General features: G+C 49.6%; 1 protein-coding gene across 4 annotated transcripts in view; it reads left to right on the forward strand.

Moving 5' to 3' along the window:
* KLHDC4 (kelch domain containing 4) overlaps positions 1-21,427 on the forward strand; it is a 316,137-nt gene that overhangs the window by 276,159 nt on the left and 18,551 nt on the right. For 3 of the 4 annotated variants that reach the window (XM_075939919.1, XM_075939921.1, XM_075939918.1), the window contains 3 exons: positions 7,679-7,771; positions 9,016-9,175; positions 20,886-20,967. In XM_075939919.1, the coding sequence (XP_075796034.1) occupies positions 7,679-7,771; positions 9,016-9,175; positions 20,886-20,967 (335 nt within the window). The remainder of the gene's footprint in view (positions 1-7,678; positions 7,772-9,015; positions 9,176-20,885; positions 20,968-21,427) is intronic. The other variant, XM_075939920.1, reaches the window with a different exon arrangement.

Below are 21,427 nucleotides of genomic sequence, written 5' to 3' on the forward strand. Positions count from 1 at the left end.
CACAGCGAAACCTCCCCTGGAGCAGGGCCACAAGCCAGCTCCTAGGAAGGAGGTTTTGCGGTGGCAGTAAAGCCACCTCCCTGGTAGCAAAGTGGGCAGCCCCTGCCTACCCAGCTCCCAGGGAGACGGCTTTGCTGAGAGTAGCAGATACCGTCAACCGACTCAGACATCCCTAACAATTACACATCCGGGGGCAAGCCTCTCAGTCTGTGCGCCAGGTGCCCACGTGGATAATACTGCCTGACCATGGGCCTGTCACTCAGTCTCTTTGTATTTCAGTTCCCCAGCTGTAAGATGGGGCGAGCCACTCCACCTTTCAAAACCCACAGCAGTGGAACTTGAATACATAAATGGTACTGTCCCCCATGCTTTGGGTGACAAGCTTTTTGAGACAGAGACTCTCTCTCATTATGTGCAGGTGTTTGGAGCCCCTGTCTCTACTCTTGTGTTCCAGGCGCTACTGTAATACAATTCACAAATAACCCCAAGGCCCTTCATGTACTACAATATACATGTAGCACTATTGAAATGCAGCTGATGCATGGTAAATTAGGCACCAATGGTGAGGGAATTAGGCATCAGCGGTGGAGGAGGTGAAATTTTAGGCCAGGTCCCAGAGTAACACCATGACCCGCTCTTCTGTGCTTCAGTTTCTCCACCAGTAAACCTGGGTTATGACCCTGACCTCCTTTGTAACGTGCTCAGAGCTGGCTGGATGAAATGTGCTAGATAAGAGCGAGCTATAAGATAAGACATGTTTGGGGATCTAACACAGAGGCAGCGCAGACAAGATCTTCCTCTTGAAGGTCCCCATTGAAGAAAGGTTTTGAATGTGTGCGCCTCTGTAGGGGGAGGGGTGGAGGTGATCCTCTTGGGATGTGAATGCAGGCTTCTAGGAAATCTAGTTATTTCAGTCCTAGAGCTTAGGCCAGAGAGGATGGCTTAGCGATGGAAAGCCTTACAGTTCATGCCCTTGGGCCATGAGCAACGTCACCGGAAGCTCGACACACTGATTGACACGGTAAGAGTTTTAAAATAAGACGCAAAGCCTCACTGCTTTGCAAAGGCTGAGGGGTAAATGGAGGCCAGGATCATAACACCACTGAGGTGTGTGACTGCATAGACCTAAGCGTGATAGTCACTAATGGCCACATCTGGCTGTCTGACACAGTGGAATTATTGCTGCCATTTTTACTCGTTTGCATTTTGCATACAGATTTAAAAATTCCAGCAGCAACATTGAAACCACCTCGTTTGTTACAACAGTGACCTGAGGCCAAATCGAGACATGATTTGTTGCCCACTCTACAGCAGAACAAAGTTGTAACCCATCAGCGCTTTTTTTTTCCCCCTCCTGGAGAGAGCATCCCATTCGGAAGACAGCTGTGTGGCCCAGTTTACGCCCCAAAGGGAGCTAATCAACCCCCCCTAATCTGGGGTGATACTTCCCTATGGGTACAACTACACTAGCCCCCTAGTTCGAACTCGGGAGGCTAATGAGGGCGACCGAAATTGCAAATGAAGTGCGGGATTTAAATATCCCTCGCTTCATTAGCATGTTCCCAGGCGGTCGCCATTTTGGAAACTGACTAGCCCGGAATAACTGCCCGCATCTACGCTCGGCAGAGAAGCATGATTCTAAGATAAACCCCTTAGTTCGAATTAACAGTTAAACCTCATGGAATGGGATATTTAAATCCTGTGCTTCGTTTGCAATTTTGGTCGCCCTCATTAGCCTCCCTAGTTCGAACTATGGGGCTAGTGTAGATGTACCGTGTATAAAAATGGGCCTATCCTATGTCTGTCTTCATGGGAGTATCTGAGCGCTAACTAGCACCGGGTTACGTCTCGGGCAATTGTGAAATGTAATGCTCTAAATATTTCAGGACAGCATTTTAGGAGCGATTGCTTCACACTGTTTACAAAGCAAGCCGGAGCAGTCCCCAGCGGTGCTACAGCTCCTGAAATGTTGTGTTGCGTTCGGATGCCTGCAATCCAAGGATGCTGATCCATTGGGGAGAGCTTAGAAAGGAGCCATGAGAATGTTGGAAGGATTAGAGAACCGGTATATAGTGATAGATGCAAAGAGCCCAGCCTTTGTACCGATAACAAAGAGAAAGTTAAGGGTTCCTTGGATTAGTCTGTACGTGGGGAATGAGTATTTACTAATGGGCTCTTCTTTCTAGCAGAGACGGGCCTAACACGATCCATCGGCTGGACGCTGAAGCTAGACAAATTCGGGCAGGAAATAAGGTGTAAATTTTTAACGATGACTAATTTGCCATTGGAGTAATTTACCCAGGGTTGTGATCAGTGTTCAGCAGTGCGCTTGTGTAGCTGCTTCAGGGAGATTCAAATGCCACCCAGCTGATTAGCTCAGCGCCCACTGCTAGGTTTTTTGTTTCTACTGATGGTGCGCATTCAGACACGGTAGAGTGCACATAAAAAAATGCATCCCACTCGTAAATGGAAAAAAACCCACACATGGATAGAAACGATTAGAGGGAACATTGGTTGTGGTGGATTCTCTATCACTGACCATTTTAAAATCAGGATTAGATTTTCTTTCTCCCTTAAAATGCTGCTAATTGTTTTGGGGGAGTTCTCTGGCCTGCGACGTGCGGGGGAGGGGTCAGATTAGATGAGCACGCTGGTCCCTTTTGGCCTCGTGATCTATGAAGCAGTCCTTGGGGCTTAGGGTATGTTTCATCATGGCACTGCCTGAACGACAGCTTTCCCCGCTCAAGCACAGCTTGGCAGTCAGTATTGCAGCCAGACGGCCCCCAGCTGTCATAAGGAGAGGTGGAAGGATGGTCTCGTGTGTTAATGGCGTAGACAGGAAGCCAGACTGTGTCTAAATCTGTACAGTTGTTTTTTGTGAGCATGAACATGTCACTTGAGAGGCTGATTTTTAATACATTAAGCATATAAATATGTTCCTCGGTTGAGCATGCAGATGTGATTTCTGAGCACCAGGGTGGTACAGTAAAACTCCATTAGTCCGGCATCCAATGCTCCGGGACTCCTGATGGTCCGTCACCACCAGGAACCCGGAAGTGCTGGGGCAGCCGGACAGGCTTCCCCCATTCAGATGCTGCTAAAACTGACCAGCAGCTGAATCGGGGAAGCCAGGAGCAGAGCAGCTGGGGTGCTGCTGGGTTGGTCTCATAGCACTGCCCCTCGGGGCTGCGGGACCAACCCGGCAGCACCCCAGCTGCTCTATTGCAGGCATCCCCGATTCAGCTGCTGCTGAAACTGACCAGCAGCAGCAGCTGAATCAGGGACGCCAGGGGCAGAGCCGGACTATTGTAAGGGGGGGCTATGAGGGGTCCGGAGTGGCATCCCTTCCCACCCCACTCCAGACCCCTCATAGCCCCCCCTTCTGATAGTCTGGCATATTTGATAATCCAGCACCCCCTGGGTCCTAAAGGTGCCGGATTATCGGAAGTTTACTGTAACTGCATGAAATTAGATGCAAAACAAATTACTTGTGCATTCAGTAGCTATGGATTTGACCATGGTGATAATATTTTTGCATGCAAATCAGCAGCCCTTTTGTGCCTATATTTGCAATGTAAACCTTTGAAAACTGAACCCTGAATGGCCGGGCCTCAGTTTCCTTTTATGTAACGTAAGATAAATATCTCTTGCCTCATAGAGTAGTTGTGAAGCTACTAGTATGTAAAATCTCTGTGAGATCCTCTGGGTGGAAGGTGATTAGACATACCAAAAAGTCATTGTCGTTAGTATAATGGTAACATGGTCCAAGATTTACCTATCACTTTCTGAGGGGAGGAGTAAGATTAGCCTGGTAAATAATGAATTATTGAGCCTGGGACTGAATTCTGATCTCGTGTGCGTATGTGTAAATATAAAGTAACGCCACAGACCTCGTTGGTGTTACTCTGACTTTGCACCGGTGTAATTCAGTTAGAATCATACTCTCTCGGCACGTCTACACTAAAGGGGAAAGTCGACTTAAGATACGCAACTCCAGCTGGAGTCGTCGTATCTTAAATCACCGTCCACACAGCAGGAGGTCAACGGGTGCATACGCTCCTGTTGGCTTCCCTTACTCCTCCTGAGGAGCAGGAGTACCGGCGTCAACCGGGGCACCCTCCCACTTCGAATTAGCAGGTCTTCATTAGACTCGTTAGATTGAACCCTGGAAAATCGACTGCAGCAACATTGATCTTTCCAGTCGTGTAGACATGGCCTCTGTGTCTAGATTAGGCGGTGTTCTGATAAAAAGCATTGAGAATGGACAGCTCTCTCCCACCTGGCTGCTTTCTGATCTCAACCTCCGTTGCTCAGCCTGTCTCTGAAATGTGTTTCTGGACCACAGGTAGGGTACAGCATCGGGAGGCCCTGAGATTGGAATTACACGCATACATTCTGCCACAGAGAGTAAATAAAGAGTTTTACATCATTGCTAGGGCTGCCTGACCAGATTGAGGTTTCCTGCTTGGCCGTGTGGGTACCATTAAACTTTCTGCCTCTATAGACCATTACATCTTTAGGTGATTCTGAACTGCTTCTTTTTAATCTTGCCATAATGAAATAATGATTAAAATGGGTTTAAAATGGAAAGAAAATGATGAGCCAAGAGCTGAATGGGATTTTGATGTGTGTTGCCTTATTTAGATGATACATTCATCAGACAAAAGGAGGTTTTTTTTACCATGGTGCGTTAAAGTTTTGTAGCAAAAAATTCCCACTCCCGGCAATGGTAGTATTAGTATAGACAAGACTTCCGTAGCAACTGATGGTTTTTAAACATTGCCCTGTCTAGATCTATTCTGAGCAGGCTTGGTTAAACACCCGTGGTTCATCGACACTAATGCTCCAACTTTGGAGCTGTTCTAGTGTTCGCAATGGTGGGAAATTGACGTTAAAAAAATCCCATCAGGTAGACAGATTCCATATGTCTGTGAAGTTTATAGAAAATTATTGGGCTTTATGGAAATTGTACTGGTCTAGTTCAAAGAGGTGTTTGGGCTTATTCAAAGTGTTATTTAACCCTTACAAAATATAAAAGGTGGGCAACATTTTCAATTTAAAACCAATACATTTTGCTGCGGGGGGGGGGGGGGGGGTGGGCGGGGGAGAGTGTTAAACTTTGCCATTTTGTTAAATTATCCTGTATCTTGCTGAGCACAGGAGAGCTCTTAAACTCAAAGAGATCTTGGCTTTTAGATGCAGAAATCCATTTGGGGACCAATTTATTTGAAAAATCTCTCTGCAGTGCTGTTGTCTGTGCTATTGTCTGTATCTCCCATGCGATTTGCCTCTGATTTTGCAGATTCCCTTTACATTGTAAATGGAAGAGAATGGTTTGGATTTGTTTTTCATCCCTTGCTTTCTCCAGAGCCATGTTTTGAGGTGGGGAAGGAGGGCTTGGAGCCGGACGCGAAATTTCAGTATGAAAATATTTTTTTTAAATGACGATTGTATCTTGGGAGGTTTTCTGTTTTAAATAAAATGTTATAGACATTTATTTAAGCCTCATTCCAGCAAGGTGCCTGCTCATTCCAGTAACCCTTTCTAGTATCTATTTTGCATTCTAAATTGCAGCTTTTGGGTGGGGAGGGAGAAAAACCAGATGATCCAAAGCACAGTGAAGATCAATGGGAGTCTTTCAGTTGACTTCACTGGGTTTTGGATCGGGCCCCTGCTTGGAATATTAATTGTTTGGAAAGCGTGGAGTTGATTACTCAGTTGCATGTGCTTATTTATTAAGAACAACCATGAAAATCTATGAATACGCTTTTTGCCAGTCAGAAATGGTAATTGGCTTCAGAGAGGACACTTACTGTAGAAACAGAATATTTAGAGGATCAAAATTGCCTTGAAAGCAGGTGTTTATCTTGCTGTAAACATTGATTTGAAACTCCCCTTTAAAAAGGATTGAAAAGGCACCATGCTTTGGGGCAATCTACTGGCAATTTCTATATCAGAGAGAAAGAAAATAGTGATTTTAATGCATGATCAAACAGAGGATGCCTTTAACAACTGTTTAGAAAAGCACACCTCCTCCTGCTAGAATAAAAGGACACAAGAGCAATTTTAATTCATTTCTTACCCACACACTATTCTTGATTTGGGTTTTTTTATTTGCTCTTATCTGTGGGAATCTGCCTTGACTCTTTATAGCTCTATAATACCTCTTCCAGAATAGCAATGGACCCTTGATAAGCAAATGGCTTGCGGTTCTGTATTCATGTGGGCGCCAATCTTGCAGAGAGACTCATGCATTAACTTTATCTAGGCGAGGTGTCCCGTTCACTAGTGCTACTCACACACATGTTCACTAGTGCATGGCACTAGTGCTACTCACACACATGTTCACAAGACTGGTGCCTTGGCAAGGATTAATATGCACAGGTTTTACCTAGAGAGGCAAAGAACAAGCAAGGGAAAAATGTGGACGTTTCTGTTGGAAATAGCTCTGGGCCCGAGGCAAAAACTTTGGGAATATTAGTTCAGGCTCGTTTATAATGTCACTAGCCCAGGGGTGCGCAATAAGCAGCCCATGCGCCGGACACGATTCACCGGAGTTTGTCCCTGGCGGGCTGCCAGACATTTTATTTACCTGCACATTGGCAGGTACAGCTGCTCGAGCTCCTGTTGGCCACAGTTTACTGTTTCTGGCCTATGGGAGCTGCGAGAAGTGGTGGCCTGGCTGTGCCATTTCCCACGGCTCCCATTGGCTGGGAACAGCAAACCGTGGGAGCTGCGAGCAGTTGTACCTACAGACATACAGATCCTTTAAGCATCTGGCTGCCTTCCAGGGGCTAACCTTGATGAACCAGATCCGGCCTGTGAGCTGCTTATTACCCACCCGGGACTGTCCTATCAGAGAAGGGTTTGCTTTTCTTAATGTGCGAGATCTTTACTGCTCTTCGGAAAATGTTGCTTTTCATTGGCCGGGTTCTTCCTGTAGCTTTTGGGGGCTGACAGATGAGGACTTGGGGATTGTTCCTGGAAGTGGAAGCTGCAGAAAGGTCATGAAAGTTTGAAAAGACCAGAACATCGATGTCTACCTCCTTATTGAATATCTCAAATGATCATCAACTCTTTGCACTGCTGGGCTGCTTTAATCTGAGGAATTCAAAGTGATTTCCAAAACTACTATATAAGCATCTTGGTTTTTTCTGTTAGTCAGATATTGTACCCTTAATAATGGTTGCCAAATGGGCTGAGATGATAAATGAAATGCCCAAGGCCTCAGAGAGGAGTCAGTGTCAGAACCAGGACTAGAATTCATCAGTTCCTGGCTCCTAGTCCTGTGCTGAGATTTAGATCATGCTGCCTTCTCTGTCTTTTTCTTAGTTGTGGGCGTTCGCTGCTATTCATTAAACTCTCCTGGAAAATTAGCTGCCTGACTCATAACTAAGCAGGCTCCTAGATCTCGGGTAGCACAGAAGCTAGATGACTGACTTAATCATGAGGAATGAAACGATTACTGCAAAACACAACACCGAATTGTGCAAGCACACACATTTTTTGCATGAAAATGTGCATCTTATTAAGGTAGCGAAATTCTCCGCACTCTCATTGGTGCTGGAAGAGAAGCCGAGTGCGCTCAGCCAGCCGTTGCCAATGTTTTAAAATAAGGACGAACTCTGAAATCGGTTAAAGAGGCCTTCGCTGATCCGTACAATCACTTGCTTTTCAGGGTGACCGGCGGGCCGGCGGGACGGAGTGGACACCGAATGGTAGCCTGCAAGAGACAGTTAATTGTCTTTGGAGGATTCCACGAAAGCGCAAGGTTGGTTGCTCCAGGATTCCTGTATTTTACAGTCCGAAGGCATCAGGACTCTCACCTAGTCTGACCTCTGGCATGACACAGGCCAGAAGATTTCACCTGTTAATTCTTGTATCAAGTCCACTGGTGTGTAGTTGCGCGAGGCTATATCTTTTAGACATTCAGTTGTGTCTTAAAGCTATCAAGCATCCACCGCACTCTGCGGTAAGTGGTTGCTGTGATAAATTACCCCCCTGTTAAAGATTAAGATGGTACTTCCATTTACCAAGTTCAGCTTTCAGAAACGATCAGAAATAGTCTTTTCAAGCAGGCATTTATAGCCCGTGCGCAACCTCTCCTCTGATCGGTTAGATCAATGAAATGAAATGAAGAACAGGGTGTTTGGAGGTCTATGAGATATATCACTCTATTTTGTCAGTTCTGGCAATTGCTAACAATAAAAATGCTGGTAGGGAGGTAAAATCCTGGTTCGGTGATTAACTGGTTAAACAAAGTGTTTTAACCGGCTAATGCGCTGGGAGGAGGTCCGGCTGGGTTGGAGCAGCCCCCTGGCCATGTCCCCGGCGTGATGCCCTATAAGTGCGGGCTGTTCCAGCCAGTCTGGACCAAGCCTGCCACACTGCGAGTAGGGGTTCTACTCTGGCTGGGCCCAGCCCAGTTGGAGGAGCCCCCCGTTGGTTAACCGATTACCCAGGTAAGCTTGCTGGGAAAGGGCGTGCTTACCGGTTAACTTTTACATCCCTAAGTGCAGGCTGGCTGAGTGCTGGTTCACTCTGTGTACGGCCGGCCGCTGTGTGTGGGGGCGGTGTCTCCATGTGCTGCCCCCATTGGCTGGTTCTGGTGATCTCGAAGAGTAGAGAATGTGTTTTTTATCTTTTGTTGCTCCCCCCCTTTCAAGTTTAAATCCCTGGGATTCCACTCGTGGCCTGGTGGTGCCGGGACTAGTTTGGAAGTGATGGTTAAATACAGAGCAGAGAATCTGGAGGAGGGTTTCTGCCGTCTTGCTAAAAAGTAGCTTTCTCAGTAGCAGCGCGCTTTGTCATTTTCTGCCCTAGCAAATCACCATTTTATACTGTACCTCCTGCCGTTCAGTCCCCGTGGCCGAGGAAACAGGCCCGCTTTTGAAAGGCCTGGCCCAAGAGGGGTTAAATTGCTTGTCCCACCTCTCCAAAGCATCCATCTTGTGTCCCCGAAGTAACATTTGACCCTGTGCTAAATGGCAGTCTGTCTCTGTGTGCCCTGATTAGAGATTACGTCTATTACAACGATGTGTATGCCTTCAACCTGGACGCTTTCACGTGGACCAAGCTGTCTCCGTCGGGGACTGGCCCTGCTCCTAGGTCTGGCTGCCAAATGGCTACCACCCCAGAGGGCAACGTAATCGTCTATGGTGGCTACTCCAAACAGGTAAGAGGCTCCTCTTGGGGAGCTGAGGTGGTCAGAGGAAGGCTAGCTCGCTCGAGCTTGAGAGACCTGAGTTAATTCTCTGCTCTGTCTGGGTAGCCTTCAGCAAGTCACTTCGCCTCCGCGTGCGCAATTCCCCTCGCTGTGCAGCAGTGGTCTCCAACCTATTCGCGCCCATGATGACTACCTGAATTGAAGGGCAACCCAGGATCTGCCCCACCCCTTTCTGTGAGGGGGGATTTGATTGCCACCTGCAACTGCCTGAAGGGAGGTTCCAAAGAGGATGGAGAGAGGCTGTTCTCAGTGGTGACAGATGGCAGAACAAGAAGCAATGGGCTCAAGCTGCAGTGGGGGGCAGGGGTCTAGGTGGGATATTGGGAAAAACTATTTCCCTAGGCGGGTGGGGAAGCACTGGGATGGGTTCCCTAGGGAGGTGGTGGAATCTCCATCCCTAGAGGTTTTTAAGTCCTGGCTTGACCAAGCCCTGGCTGGGCTGATTGTGTTGGGGTTGGTCCTGCTTTTAGCAGGGGGTTAGACTTGACCTCTTGAGTTTTCTTCCATTCCTAGGATTCTGTGATCTGCCCTGTGGCCTGATACCTCGGAGGCATCAGTGCCAGAGTGTCCCATTATTTTTCAGTTTCTGACAGACGGCACATCCTTCCTTGATGATACCTTCCGGCCATGCCGTGCCACCCCAAAGCGAACATTAATGCCCATGCGCCCAGGCACCTCTGCCGAGCCCAGATCGCAGAGTGCCTCTGCTTGGCCCCATTGCCTCTAAGCCCTGGTCGCCGCTAGGGAGTTCTTTTGAAATACCAACTCCTGCTTTCCACGAGGAATAACGCGAACTGCGATATAGTTATTTCGAAATAGCGTCAGTGTGGCGGCTCCGGTGCCGTGCTTTTGAAATAACGACTCCCCAGAGCCATTCCAAGTGATTACTCCCACTGCTTCCTGGGGCTTTAAGTTGAAAGAGCGCGCCCACATTAATGGAGTCTGCTTTGGACGAGGGATGTAATAGTGTAATTGATTAACCGATAAGCAAAAGCGCATCGGTTAATGCTATGGGCTACACACATTTCCCTCCCCTCCCCCACCTGCAAATTGTTTAGCAGGCTGGCCAGCAGCCCGGCTCAGTCCTGGCTTGCAATGGGTCCATGAACTCCCCTGCTGCGGCTCTGCATTTAAAGTGTATTAGAATGTAATAGTGGCCGTACTGGGTCAGACCAAAGCTCCATCCATCCCAGTGTCCTGTCTGCCGACAGTGGCCAATGGTGCCCCAGAGGGAGTGAATCAAACAGGTAATGATCAAGCGATCTCTTTCCTGCCATCCATCTCCACCCTCTGGAGGCTAGGGACACCATTCCTTACCCATACTGGCTAATAGCCATTAATGGACTTAACCTCCATGAATTTATCTAGTTCTCTTTTAAACCCTGTTATAGTCCTAGCCTTCACAGCCTCCTCAGGCAAGGAGTTCCACAGGTTGACAACACGCTGTGTGAAGAAGAACTTCCTTTTATTTGTTTTAAACCTGCTGCCCATTAGTTTCATTTGGTGGCCCTTAGTTCTTATATTATGGGAACAAGTAAATAACTTTTCCTTGTTCACTTTCTCCACACCACTCATGATAATTTAAAATTATCACTGCACATGTGACTAGGAATCACTTCTTGCGCGGTGCTTGTCTAGCTTCGAGCAATGCTGCCGGTTCTCAGTGCAGCATTTCCCTCCTCCCCCCAAAAAGTGCACCCCTTTCACTGAGTCTGGGAGCATGTCCTCAACTGATTCGAAACAATCCCTGAGGCTGATTGACTTCACATTAAATCTAGAGAGACTCCGCTCCAAGATCAGCCGTCAGCAGAGACAGCAAGTACTGAACAATCGTTTGCATTAACGGAGCTGTAATTGGACCTAACTAACCTTACCAAATGAAACGATCAGGACAGCTCTGAGAATTGGCACCTTGACATCTTGCGGCAGCTAGAAGCCAGACGTATTAATTCTGCCCAGTGCATTGGGTCACAGTTCGCAGCTAAGACACAACAGGCCTTCAGGCTTACCCGCCAAGCGTGAAACTCACCCATGCCACATGCGAGGCCCCAAGTATCACATAAGCCCAGAAGAGGGATGTGGAGGCAGTACAGAGTTTCAGACAGGTGGTCTCTGCCAATGTTCCCTCTAAGGTGAGCACTTGGGCGGCCACCCAGGAGACATTCAGGTGCCACCAAGGTGATTAGCAGAGTACCCGCAGCCGCTAACGTGTTTCAATTGGTGGTGTACATCTGCACTTGTCTTGGTGCACATAAAATGTATTCCACACATGGGTGGGGAAAAAATTAGAGGGCACACTGGACTCGCTGCTCCCTTCTGAACTACACAGAAAGGGGTACCATGAGAGTCATGAACAGGGTCACATGTGCAGTGAGTGACTCAGGGCCTCAGGGAGTTTTACCCCAACAGCTGTCCTTTGGGACCAAGATGAATTGCCCTCTGTTCTAATCCCTGCTTCGCACCTTGCGTAAAGACCAGCCGCTTGGGCATCAACCAGGAGGGTTGAATTCCAGCCAGACTTTCTCTCTCAGCTCCTCACCCTATTCACTTCCCAAATTCCTAAAAGAAAAACAACCTGGAAACGTTGCAATGCAGCTCGGCATGGTACAGCAGCCAACGTTAACAAAACAAAATGCACAAGCTTTAATGTCCATGGGGGATGCAGCACACCACCCACTCCCAGCTGCCTTCGGTAGCCTGCAGAACCACATCTGGCAAGCAGGTTTTGCTGCACACCTATCTTGGAGCAATAGGGGAAGAAAAAGCAAAGAGCAGGACAAAGCCTGCGGAGGCGGAAAATCTTCCGTATTGCTACTACTCCTTAAACACGTGAGCATCCAAGAAGATACAGCCATGAGCACAGGGCCAGGAGGAGGCACAAATGTTTCTAAATATAAGGGTAGAATATTTTCCCTCTTTTCTTTGCTCATTTACTCAGATCGGAAGAGCTGTGCATCCTCCTCCCTCGATGCTGCACTGCTGGAAGATGCCTTTCTGCTGAGACACAAAACCCAGGCCCTGCTGCTATCGTCTGCATGATAAAGAATAAAAGCATTTGCAGAAGGCTTTGGCTCAATGCAGCCAATGAAATATTTACTTCCTGCCTCCCAGCATGGAGACAGGGAACACTGGGTCAGCGAGGACATATGGTCAAAAGGGCTGCCCTATATTAATTACCATGAGAACAAGGCAAGAAGGGGGTGCAAAGGAAGCCGGGTGCAGATCAAAGGTCTCCTTTTGGCTGACTGAGCGAGCAAACTAGCTGTGCACCCGTAACCCTGTCAGCACTGGAAGAAAGCATCCGCAGATCCCGGTGACTACAGCTTTACTCCATGAGTGGCGGAATGTAGCTGTCGGAGGGCCTGTCGACACTAGGAAACTATTTCAAAATAATAACTCCCAAAATAATCATTTCAAAACAGCGTGTCCACATGACAAGGCAGCATCCAAATTAGTCCAAAGTAGGGATGCTAAATTTCAATTATCGATAATTATCCCCCGTTGCCAGAGGATGGGGAACATGATTGGACTCAAAACCAGGACGTTCCCTATTAAGGTTGGAACTCCAGCCATCTCTGGGCCATCCTGGTGGCCATTCTACCACACAAGCTTTGTGGAGCCCTACGTGAAATCACCCTTTCATTTCCCATGTTGGATCAGGAGCGCTTCCCTTCCCAGACGACCCTTCTCCCTCCGCTTGTCACACTCATCCTGTCAGATGTGCTGGGGGCAAGCGGTGAGGGAGGGGAAGGAATTTGGTCTATGCCACGTTTTGCTGGCTTTGGACCGTGCTAGCTGGATGACCCATAGCGCATGTTCTGCAGGGCCCTACGATAGCATATGGCCGACCACCCAATTTCAGCCTTGGTGATGAATCCTCTTGCTGTTTTGATCCAAATGTTGTTTGCTGTGGTCTGTGTCTGATGCACTGCAGCTGTGGTGCACCTGTTGATACTCACAACCGCTCTCACGGGTCGCTAAGCAGTCCTTGGGGGACACCGTAACAGAGGATGGGTGACTTATCCGAAGCCACATAGGAGATCAATGGAAGAGTTCAGGCTAGACTCCAAGTCTCTTAATTCTCAGCTCCTTGGCTCCAACTCCTTGGCCCCTTCACGCCTGCTCCGGGACAACCAAAGTGAGGATTGCAAGCGGCCGGTGGGGAAATAGCGAAAAGTAAACGAAATTACATTTCATTCAGATCATTTAAAAATTTTTAAGCCTGACGACGATGTTATTGGTGACACTAGGAGCACTACACCTACTGTCTTACACAGGCACTTGGTATCATCACAGTGTCCCTCTATTCAAGTGTATTCTAGCAACTGTGCTGTCTCATGTTCATGGAGACTGAAAATAGCCGGGCTCCCTCTTTGGCTGCTGTCATCCTCATGCCCTGAAAAGTAACTTAGGAGGATCTTTTCAGCTATCTCTGGCACCACGAACAATCCTGCTGGATCATTTTTATTCATTCTTCACCCGCTGATCTTAGTTTTAAGACCGTCCCTTTTTTTGGCTTTCTTTTTGTGTGTCAGAGCGCCGCAGCGACTGCATCTCGGGCTGTTTAAAGTAATGAGAGTGTGCTATTGCTAGGCAACCTTCGGAGAGTGTTCCTGACTAGAACTCTGAATGCAGCTGGGAGATGTCGGGAAGCTAATATTGCTACACTTCACCAGTGAAAATTGACTAGAAACTGCATTGGGGGGCGGAGGGGAGGAAGGGGAGAGAGGTTTTTTTTAAAATGCATCAGACTATGCCATGGGTGCATTTTAAGGGGTAGCTTTCTAATGGCTCTTTTTTAAGAAGCAGGTTTGGGTGGGCTCTCACTTGTTGAAACGTTCAGGGGGATGAATGTGTTACAGAGTCTAATGAATATCCAACGGTTCTGTCTGCAGCCTGGCCAAGACCCCTGTGGGTTGAACCATCAACAGCTGTCTTTGATTTTGCACTTCAAATCAATTAACACAGAGCTGGATTGCAGCCCTGGTCTACACAAGAGAGTTATTTCAAAATAAACCCCCCTTATTTCAAAATAATAAGCGGAGAGTCCATGCTACCAAGCCCGTTATTTCGAAATAATGGGCTGGTTATTTTGAAATCTGTACTCCTGCTTTCCTCATGGAATAACGCGATCTCGATTTTGTTATTTCGGGAGTTATTTCAAATTTAGTTATTTGAAAATAATTTCCTAATGTAGACATGCCCTCAGTGACTCAGCCATAGGTGCTATGAATTCTTACCCCGGCTGTAAACACTGGCTCCCCTCTGTAACCAGTTCACTTAACTACTCTGTGCCTCAGTTTCTCCTTCTGTCAAAGGGAGATGAACCTCCTCCCTTCCCTACCTCCCTTCCATGGGCTCAGGTGAGCGTGTTCATTAGGGAATGCTTGTAAAGAACGTGGAATTTGGAGAGGGCTCACGTTATTTATGAATTGTGGATAAAATGGTGTCCTTGGCCTCTGTTTGTCAGAGGCTGGAGAGGGATGGCAGGAGACAAATCACTTGATCATTGTCTTCAGTCCACCCTCTCTGGGGCACCTGGTATTGGCCACTGTCGGTAGACAGGATACTGGGCTAGATGGACCTTTGGTCTGACCCAGTACGGCCGTTCTTATGTTCTTATGTTATGTTCAAACAACATAATGTAGAGACATAGCACTGAGTAGGGTTTGCAAAACAAGGGTTTGCATGTCAGCATTATATAATTGGGTAATTCGGGAGAGGGTGGAAGCCCCCATTAAAAATGTGGGCCTCTGTGTGAAAAGGAAGGTGGTTAAAATTGTGTGTGTGTGTGTGTGTGTGTGTGTGTGTGTGTGTGTGTGTGTGTAAACAAGACATTGTAACTCCCACTCCACCGCATCAATTCATTTCAGTCCATGAAGCATTATCATGTTTCATACAGTGTGTTTACTACAGGGAGCCACATGGTTTTCAGATGAGAAATAATGCCGTTCTTCCTCCTAGGACTCCTGATATTGGAGCAGCCAGCACTTGGAACACATCCCAACCCTCCCCCCCACACACATACTGTTCAGATTGCTGGGCTTAACAGCTGTGCTGTTAGCCGCTCTGCACCCCTCATCATTTTGAGCCCCCTCTGTGTGTACGTGCACACTTGTGTGCCTGTAGAAAAGAACAGTGACGGTATTTTTCCCTACAGATTGTAGGGGAAAAAAAAACCCAACCCGACTCCTTTATTGTGATTAGATGCTGAGGTGTACACTGACCGCGTGAACAGAATTGGTGTTAGCCATGTGTTTCTTTGAAGGTAACATTTTCTTTCCCTTGTGTGTGTTGTTTTGGTTTTGTGCTGGAAGCTCCTCCCTGGGAGATGGTTATATGAGACTGTCAAAAGCCGACAGCTTCCAGGCTTCTGAGTTCTGTTCCCTGCAGCACAGAGCTCCTCTAATTACACCCAAGAAATAGACATCAAGTCCGAAATGTGCTGTGTTGCTTGTTTTCGCTTTGTGTTTTTTGGTGGGCACAAGGTGCTTGTGCTGTTTCCCTCTGTCTCACAAGATACAAACATCACTGATGTTTGTTCTTACAGATTTTTCTGCCCCTGCATCCCAGGGCACCGACCTCGCCCAATTCAAGTTCTGCTGCAGAAGTACAGGCAGTCCCCGGGTTACGTACAAGATAGGGACTGTAGGTTTGTTCTTAAGTTGAATTTGTATGTAAGTCAGAACTGGTACATATTGTAGGGGAAACTCTAGCCAAACATTTCTCCAGAGCTCAGTTTTATTCTCCCACGCCTCACTTCCCTCAGTCCTTTATTCTCAAGCTGAGGGTGTCTGCTGAGAAAAGCCGCTCTGTGTCTCCCTGGTCTGCTGGGGGGGGGCAACGGGGACGCTAGCTTTGCGACTCCCTGGTCTGCTGGGGGGAAGCAGCTAGTGCGGGGTTGCCTCACCCCGTTTGTAAGTAGGAATCCGATGTAAGTCGGATCCATGTAACCCGGGGACTGCCTGTAATGGCTACTGGGTTTGGAGCTGGAGCTTGTTCTATATAGAGCTCTGAAGGGAGACTCCTTCCCGGGTAGCCTTTCCATTTCATGAACCAACAGAACCATACCAGGCAAAAGATACGATTCCTAGTGGCTGACCGAGCACCAGTTTGTGTGGGAGGCAGGAAGCGATTCGGATATCAAGTGTGTACCTATATTTCTTGGGAAAGTTCTACTGTTGTGCTGAAATTCAAGGTCGGGGACGCACAGGCCGGCTGAATGTAGAGCAGGGTGGAGAACTTTTTTTGCGAGCGGGGCCAGTGAAACACAGGGAAGTCAGTTGGGGGCCATACAAAAGTGAGGGGAAAACAACCCCCCCCAAATCACCTACCTCACTGATGTGGCCCCCCAGCTGAGAAGCAGAAAGAAACTCCCCCACGTTCCTCCCCCACACCAGAGCATAAGGGGCCTAGGCTAGTAGATTTTGTTGGGGAAAAGCCTCCCGACCGTGTTTTACTGGGCCAGCCGGGGGGAAGGGAAGTGGCAGCGTGTGGAGCCACTTCCTACCCCGCGCCAGAATTGAATCCAGCCCTGGCCTGCCTGCCTCTGGCCCATGAGGCCGGGGGCTCCTCCCCCCCACAGCGGGAAACTGGCACTCCAGCCCTGGGGGAGGGTGGTGTCAGAGGAGGTGTGGGGCTGCAGCACCAGTGCTGGAGGTAGAGGAGCCTGAGTCTCAGGGGCCAAATCTGGCCCCCCAGGCCTTAGTTTCCCCACCCTAGATCTATAGCATAGTGCATTTCTGGGACAGGAATTCTTAAACCTCTGGGCGGGACCAACGTCTTTATTCTCACAAGGCCCCCTAGGCGCAGCAGATGTAGTAGCAGACAAACTACTTGCTGTTCAGCATCTGGAACCAAGGTTCCCGCCGCTCTTGAGGATCTGCGTGAGTTTTTGGACAGGCGTTCGTGCCCCCTCATCCCCACGGGCGGGACTGTCCAAAAACTCTCTGCACGGGCCGAACTCTGCTCCATGGTAACGCTCTCGGCGCAGCGTCCGGCCGGGGCGGCGAGCTTCGACAGTCCCAGCCCCGTGTGTGCATGGACGTGGCCTGCTCCGAAGAGCGGAAGGCTTGGCTAGAGGCCAGTCTACCCCTCAGCGTGGCGAGCCAGGCCTCCTCCAGTTGCTGGCCGGGAGGCTGGTGGAGGTTCCAGCAGCAACTGCCGGGAGACTCAGTAACCTGCATGCAACAAAGCTTTGTGGCAGCGTGCGTTGCTGCCTTCCCTTGGGGGGATTAATTCTCACAGTGTGAACGCTACAGGCACCTGCCCTGTTTCCAGGCTCACTGGGGGATGGGGTGCCATTTCCACCTTGGGGGAGGGGAAGCTAAATCCCGCTGCCCTGAAAGCGGCGAGACGTCTGAGGATGGGAGTTAAGAGAATGATTCCCTCGCCGAACGGCAAGGTGTTTCCCTAGTGCTTCCGGGGACGAGCCAGGATGCATGGGGCTAGGATATCACCATTCCAACTGCCGTCTTGGTCTAGAGCAGGGGTGGGGATCCTTTTGTGGGGGGGGGGGTCTGCTGACCCATAGAAAAATGAGTCTGGGACCCCACACAAGTGAGAAGTGCAAAAAAACCCAAACCCCTCACTGAGGTGTTCAACCGACAAGGAGAAAAACATTCTCCACGTTCCCCTCACGCACCAAAGCCTAGGGGGCCCAGGCTAGTAGATTTCGTGCATTCCAGCCTCGTGAAAGGGAAAGGGGGGGAGGAGGGATGGGAACTGGAGCACCAGCATGGGCTTCCCAATGCTGGTGAGAGCTCCAAGCCTCGGGGGGCTGGATCCCGGCAAGCCAGGGGCCGCATCTTAGGTTCCCCACCCTGGTCAAGAGCCCATTGACATCAACGGAAAGACTCCCGTTCATTTCAGTGGGATTCAAGCATCACATTCTGACGATGGGTACGTGTGAGGCTCACCCTGAATTCAGCAGAGTGGACAGACCTAAGGGCTGACTTTGGCCCTTTCGTTTTAAAAAACCTTCCTCCATCTTCCTTCAACCAACCCGCCAGAGCTTATCCTACTTCACCAGCAGCCCCGAATCCCTCCACACCATTGTTGGCACCTCATGCTCTCCAGTTCTCAGTTCAGACCTCAGCCAGAAACAGGTCCTGCCTCCCTCCCCTCTGTCCCTGCCTCTCTCTTAACATTTGACCCTGTAGCGACAACCCCGTGACAACAGACTATTGTAAGTGTGTTCTTGTTGTAACTGTGCCATTGAACTGACGCACGTACCTGTGTGGGGAACGCAGATTAGATCGTGGGTTCTTCGGTGTAGCTGAGAAGGGCAGCACGATTCAATGGCTGGATGCCGAAGCTAGACACATTCAGACTGGAAACAAGTGTAGTTTTTAACATGGAAGGTAATTCGCTATTAGAACTACTTACCAAGGGCTGTGGTGGATTTTCCATCCCTGGCAGTTTTAAAATCATGACGGGACGTTTTCCTAAAAGCTCTGCTGTAGGAGTTCTGGGGGAAGTTCTCTTTTCCACGGTACGCAGGCAGTCAGACGAGTGGATCACAATGGTCCCTTCTGGCCTTGGACTCTGACTCTGGGTATGTTTGGTGTGCAAGAAGCCGAGACGGAGTTGCGTTATGTTGCTCGTGTTCTCCGAGATGGGCATGCGTCAACACCTTCCGTGTGAACACTCCTGAATTTTGGGCCAGGCCCACCTAGCACAGGCCACGTTCTCTGGACACTTTTTGCAGAAGGACTCTGCAGCATGTTGAACACCAACACTCCAGGGCAGGGGGGAGAAGTAGGAACTCAAACTGAAGGATGGGGTGGCTAATAACGTTAATAAGAGACCTCCCGTGGCGACATTGAAAGCTGCTACCTTCCAGTGATGCATGTTGCTATGAGCCCAGGAGAACAGGAATTTATAATGCAAGAAACAAAAGCGAGGGAGAAGAATGGCATTTAATTAATTACATTTGCTGAGGCGTGGTCCTTCTCCCAGCGGAGTCGGTGGGAGCTTGCTGCTGCCTTGCATAAAACTGGGATAGGGCCCTTGAAAGCTGAGGCCCTCAGGACCTCTTAACTCTTGTAGCGATGGATGTAAAGGTGCCGAGTGCTGTCCTCACGTCAGTGCCTGTTCTAACTGGCCATCGCCACGATGGGAGCTGAGTGATCACAGGGGAAGTGCGGCAAGTGAAATTAAACTAGGGATGTGAGCAACTAGTCGACACACTAATCGCTCCCCTCCCCCCACAACTCCGTGCTGCCTCTATCAGAAAGAGGCAGCAAGGGGGTGGAAAGCAGTCGGTGCTTCACAGCGGCAGCGCTGCATGGAGCCCGGGGTCGGCCGCTTTGAAACACCATGCGCAGCACAGGAGCTGCTGTTTTGAAATGCCGTGTGCAGCCCGGGGACATCTAGAGACTCCCTTGCTGACTCCGGGCTCCATGTGGCGCTGCCACTTTGAAACGCTGCAGGGAGCGTGGGGCCAGCAGGGTACTGCTTGAGTCCCCCACTAGCCCCAGGATCCCTGCAGTGCCTTTGCCTTTGAAGTGTAGCAACAGCCATCCGGCGGAGGCGCCCTTATCGACAAATCGAATAGTCAACGCAAATTGCATCGACTATTCGATTAGCCAATTCATCGAAATGTTACATCCCTAAATTAAACATGACTTGGGAGATGGCATTGGAACCCTCAGAGGGATGATGTGTTTGGCTTTTGCCGTGCTTTTTGACTCAGAGTCCCAAAGCACCTTCCAAATGCTAGTGAGTTTGGATACCCTGGTATCAATGTCCCAGTTCAGGGGTGGGCAGTAATTTTGTTGGGGAGGGGAGGCACTCCAACATTTTGGTGAGTGGTCAAGGGCTGCGCTTTCCTATGGACAGGGTGCAGGGTCTGGGGTGGAGGTTGGGTGCAGAGGGGAGCTCAGGGTAGGGAATCGGGGTGCAGGAGAGGGCGTGGAGTCTGAGGGGGGGTTGGGTGCAGAGGGGAGCTCAGGGTAGGGAAGCGGGGTGCAGGAGAGGGCGTGGAGTCTGAGGGGGGGTTGGGTGCAGAGGGGAGCTCAGGGTAGGGAATCGGGGTGCAGGAGAGGGTGTGGAGTCTGAGGGGGGGTTGGGTGAAGAAGTGGGTTCGCAGTGCGCAAAGTTTTCCCCCTCCCCCAGTGCAGAGAGGCAGATGGGGCAGCCAGCTGCTCTGAGTTCTGAGGCTGCTCTCTGCCTGAGGGCCCAGAGGGGTGGGCCACGGCCCAGGCTGAAAGGCTTGGCAGGTCGGATCCAGCCTCCAGGCTGAATCTTGCCCATCCCTGTCCCAATTTCACAGATGGGGAAACTGAGGCATAGAGCATGTAATTTGCCTGAGGGTCTCAAAGAAGCCGGTGGCATAGCTGGGAATTGCTCTCCAGTTTCTTGATGCCAGGGCCACGCCCTTCTCTCTCTCTAAAATATGTCACCACCCCTTAGAGCTGCTTCCTTCCTGACATCCCCATCTTGCATGGCAACTGCGGAAGCCATTAAGCAAGTTAATTAAAGGTTGGGGTGAGCTGATACCATGATTAGCTTCTGGCTGGCCCTGTGAATTGCAGCTGGGGTAAAGAGTTCCCCAGTCTGGTGCAGATGTCTGCCAGGTCGAGGCTATGGACGACCAGGAGTGTTGGGCCCATGGAGTGTGTTTCATTTGGGTTTTTATCCTTCACTTCTCTTGCAGAGAATTAAGAAAGATGTTGACAAAGGCACCCTGCACACCGACATGTTCCTGCTGAAGGCTGAAGGCGCGGGTAAGGAGGAAGGTAGATGTGTAGGCACTGGCTGGCAGAGGGAACAGGGGGGTGGGGTGGTTGAGGCTGGCGCGCTTTGCTCTCCCAGCCCGCTCTCCCTCCTCGGAAACATCATCACCACCGTAAAAAGGAAAACTCGGTAGAACTATGAACAGTGCCCCGGTCTGTTGGGATGCGAAGCGGCTCCGGGAGAAGTTGATTCCAAGGTCCCTTCTTTCCAGGAGCAGGTAGAGACTTGGTGCCGGGATTTTTGCTTTAGAAAGAAAACAACCAGACGAAGGGGAAGAGGCGACCGATGAATTGCTGCTCCTCCTTGGGTGACACGGGGGGATGTTTAGGGCCAAAGCTTGCACCACACAGGCAGGCAGACAGGCAGGTTTGCAGAGGAGGCTGGAGAGGGACTCCTTCGGCACCCATGGCTACACAGCATCCGTTACTGTGGCCCAGAGCCGCACTAGGCTTCACAAGAGCC

The sequence above is a fragment of the Pelodiscus sinensis genome, chromosome 12, assembly GCF_049634645.1.
Source record: "Pelodiscus sinensis isolate JC-2024 chromosome 12, ASM4963464v1, whole genome shotgun sequence".
In the NCBI taxonomy this organism is placed as follows: Eukaryota; Metazoa; Chordata; order Testudines; family Trionychidae; genus Pelodiscus; species Pelodiscus sinensis.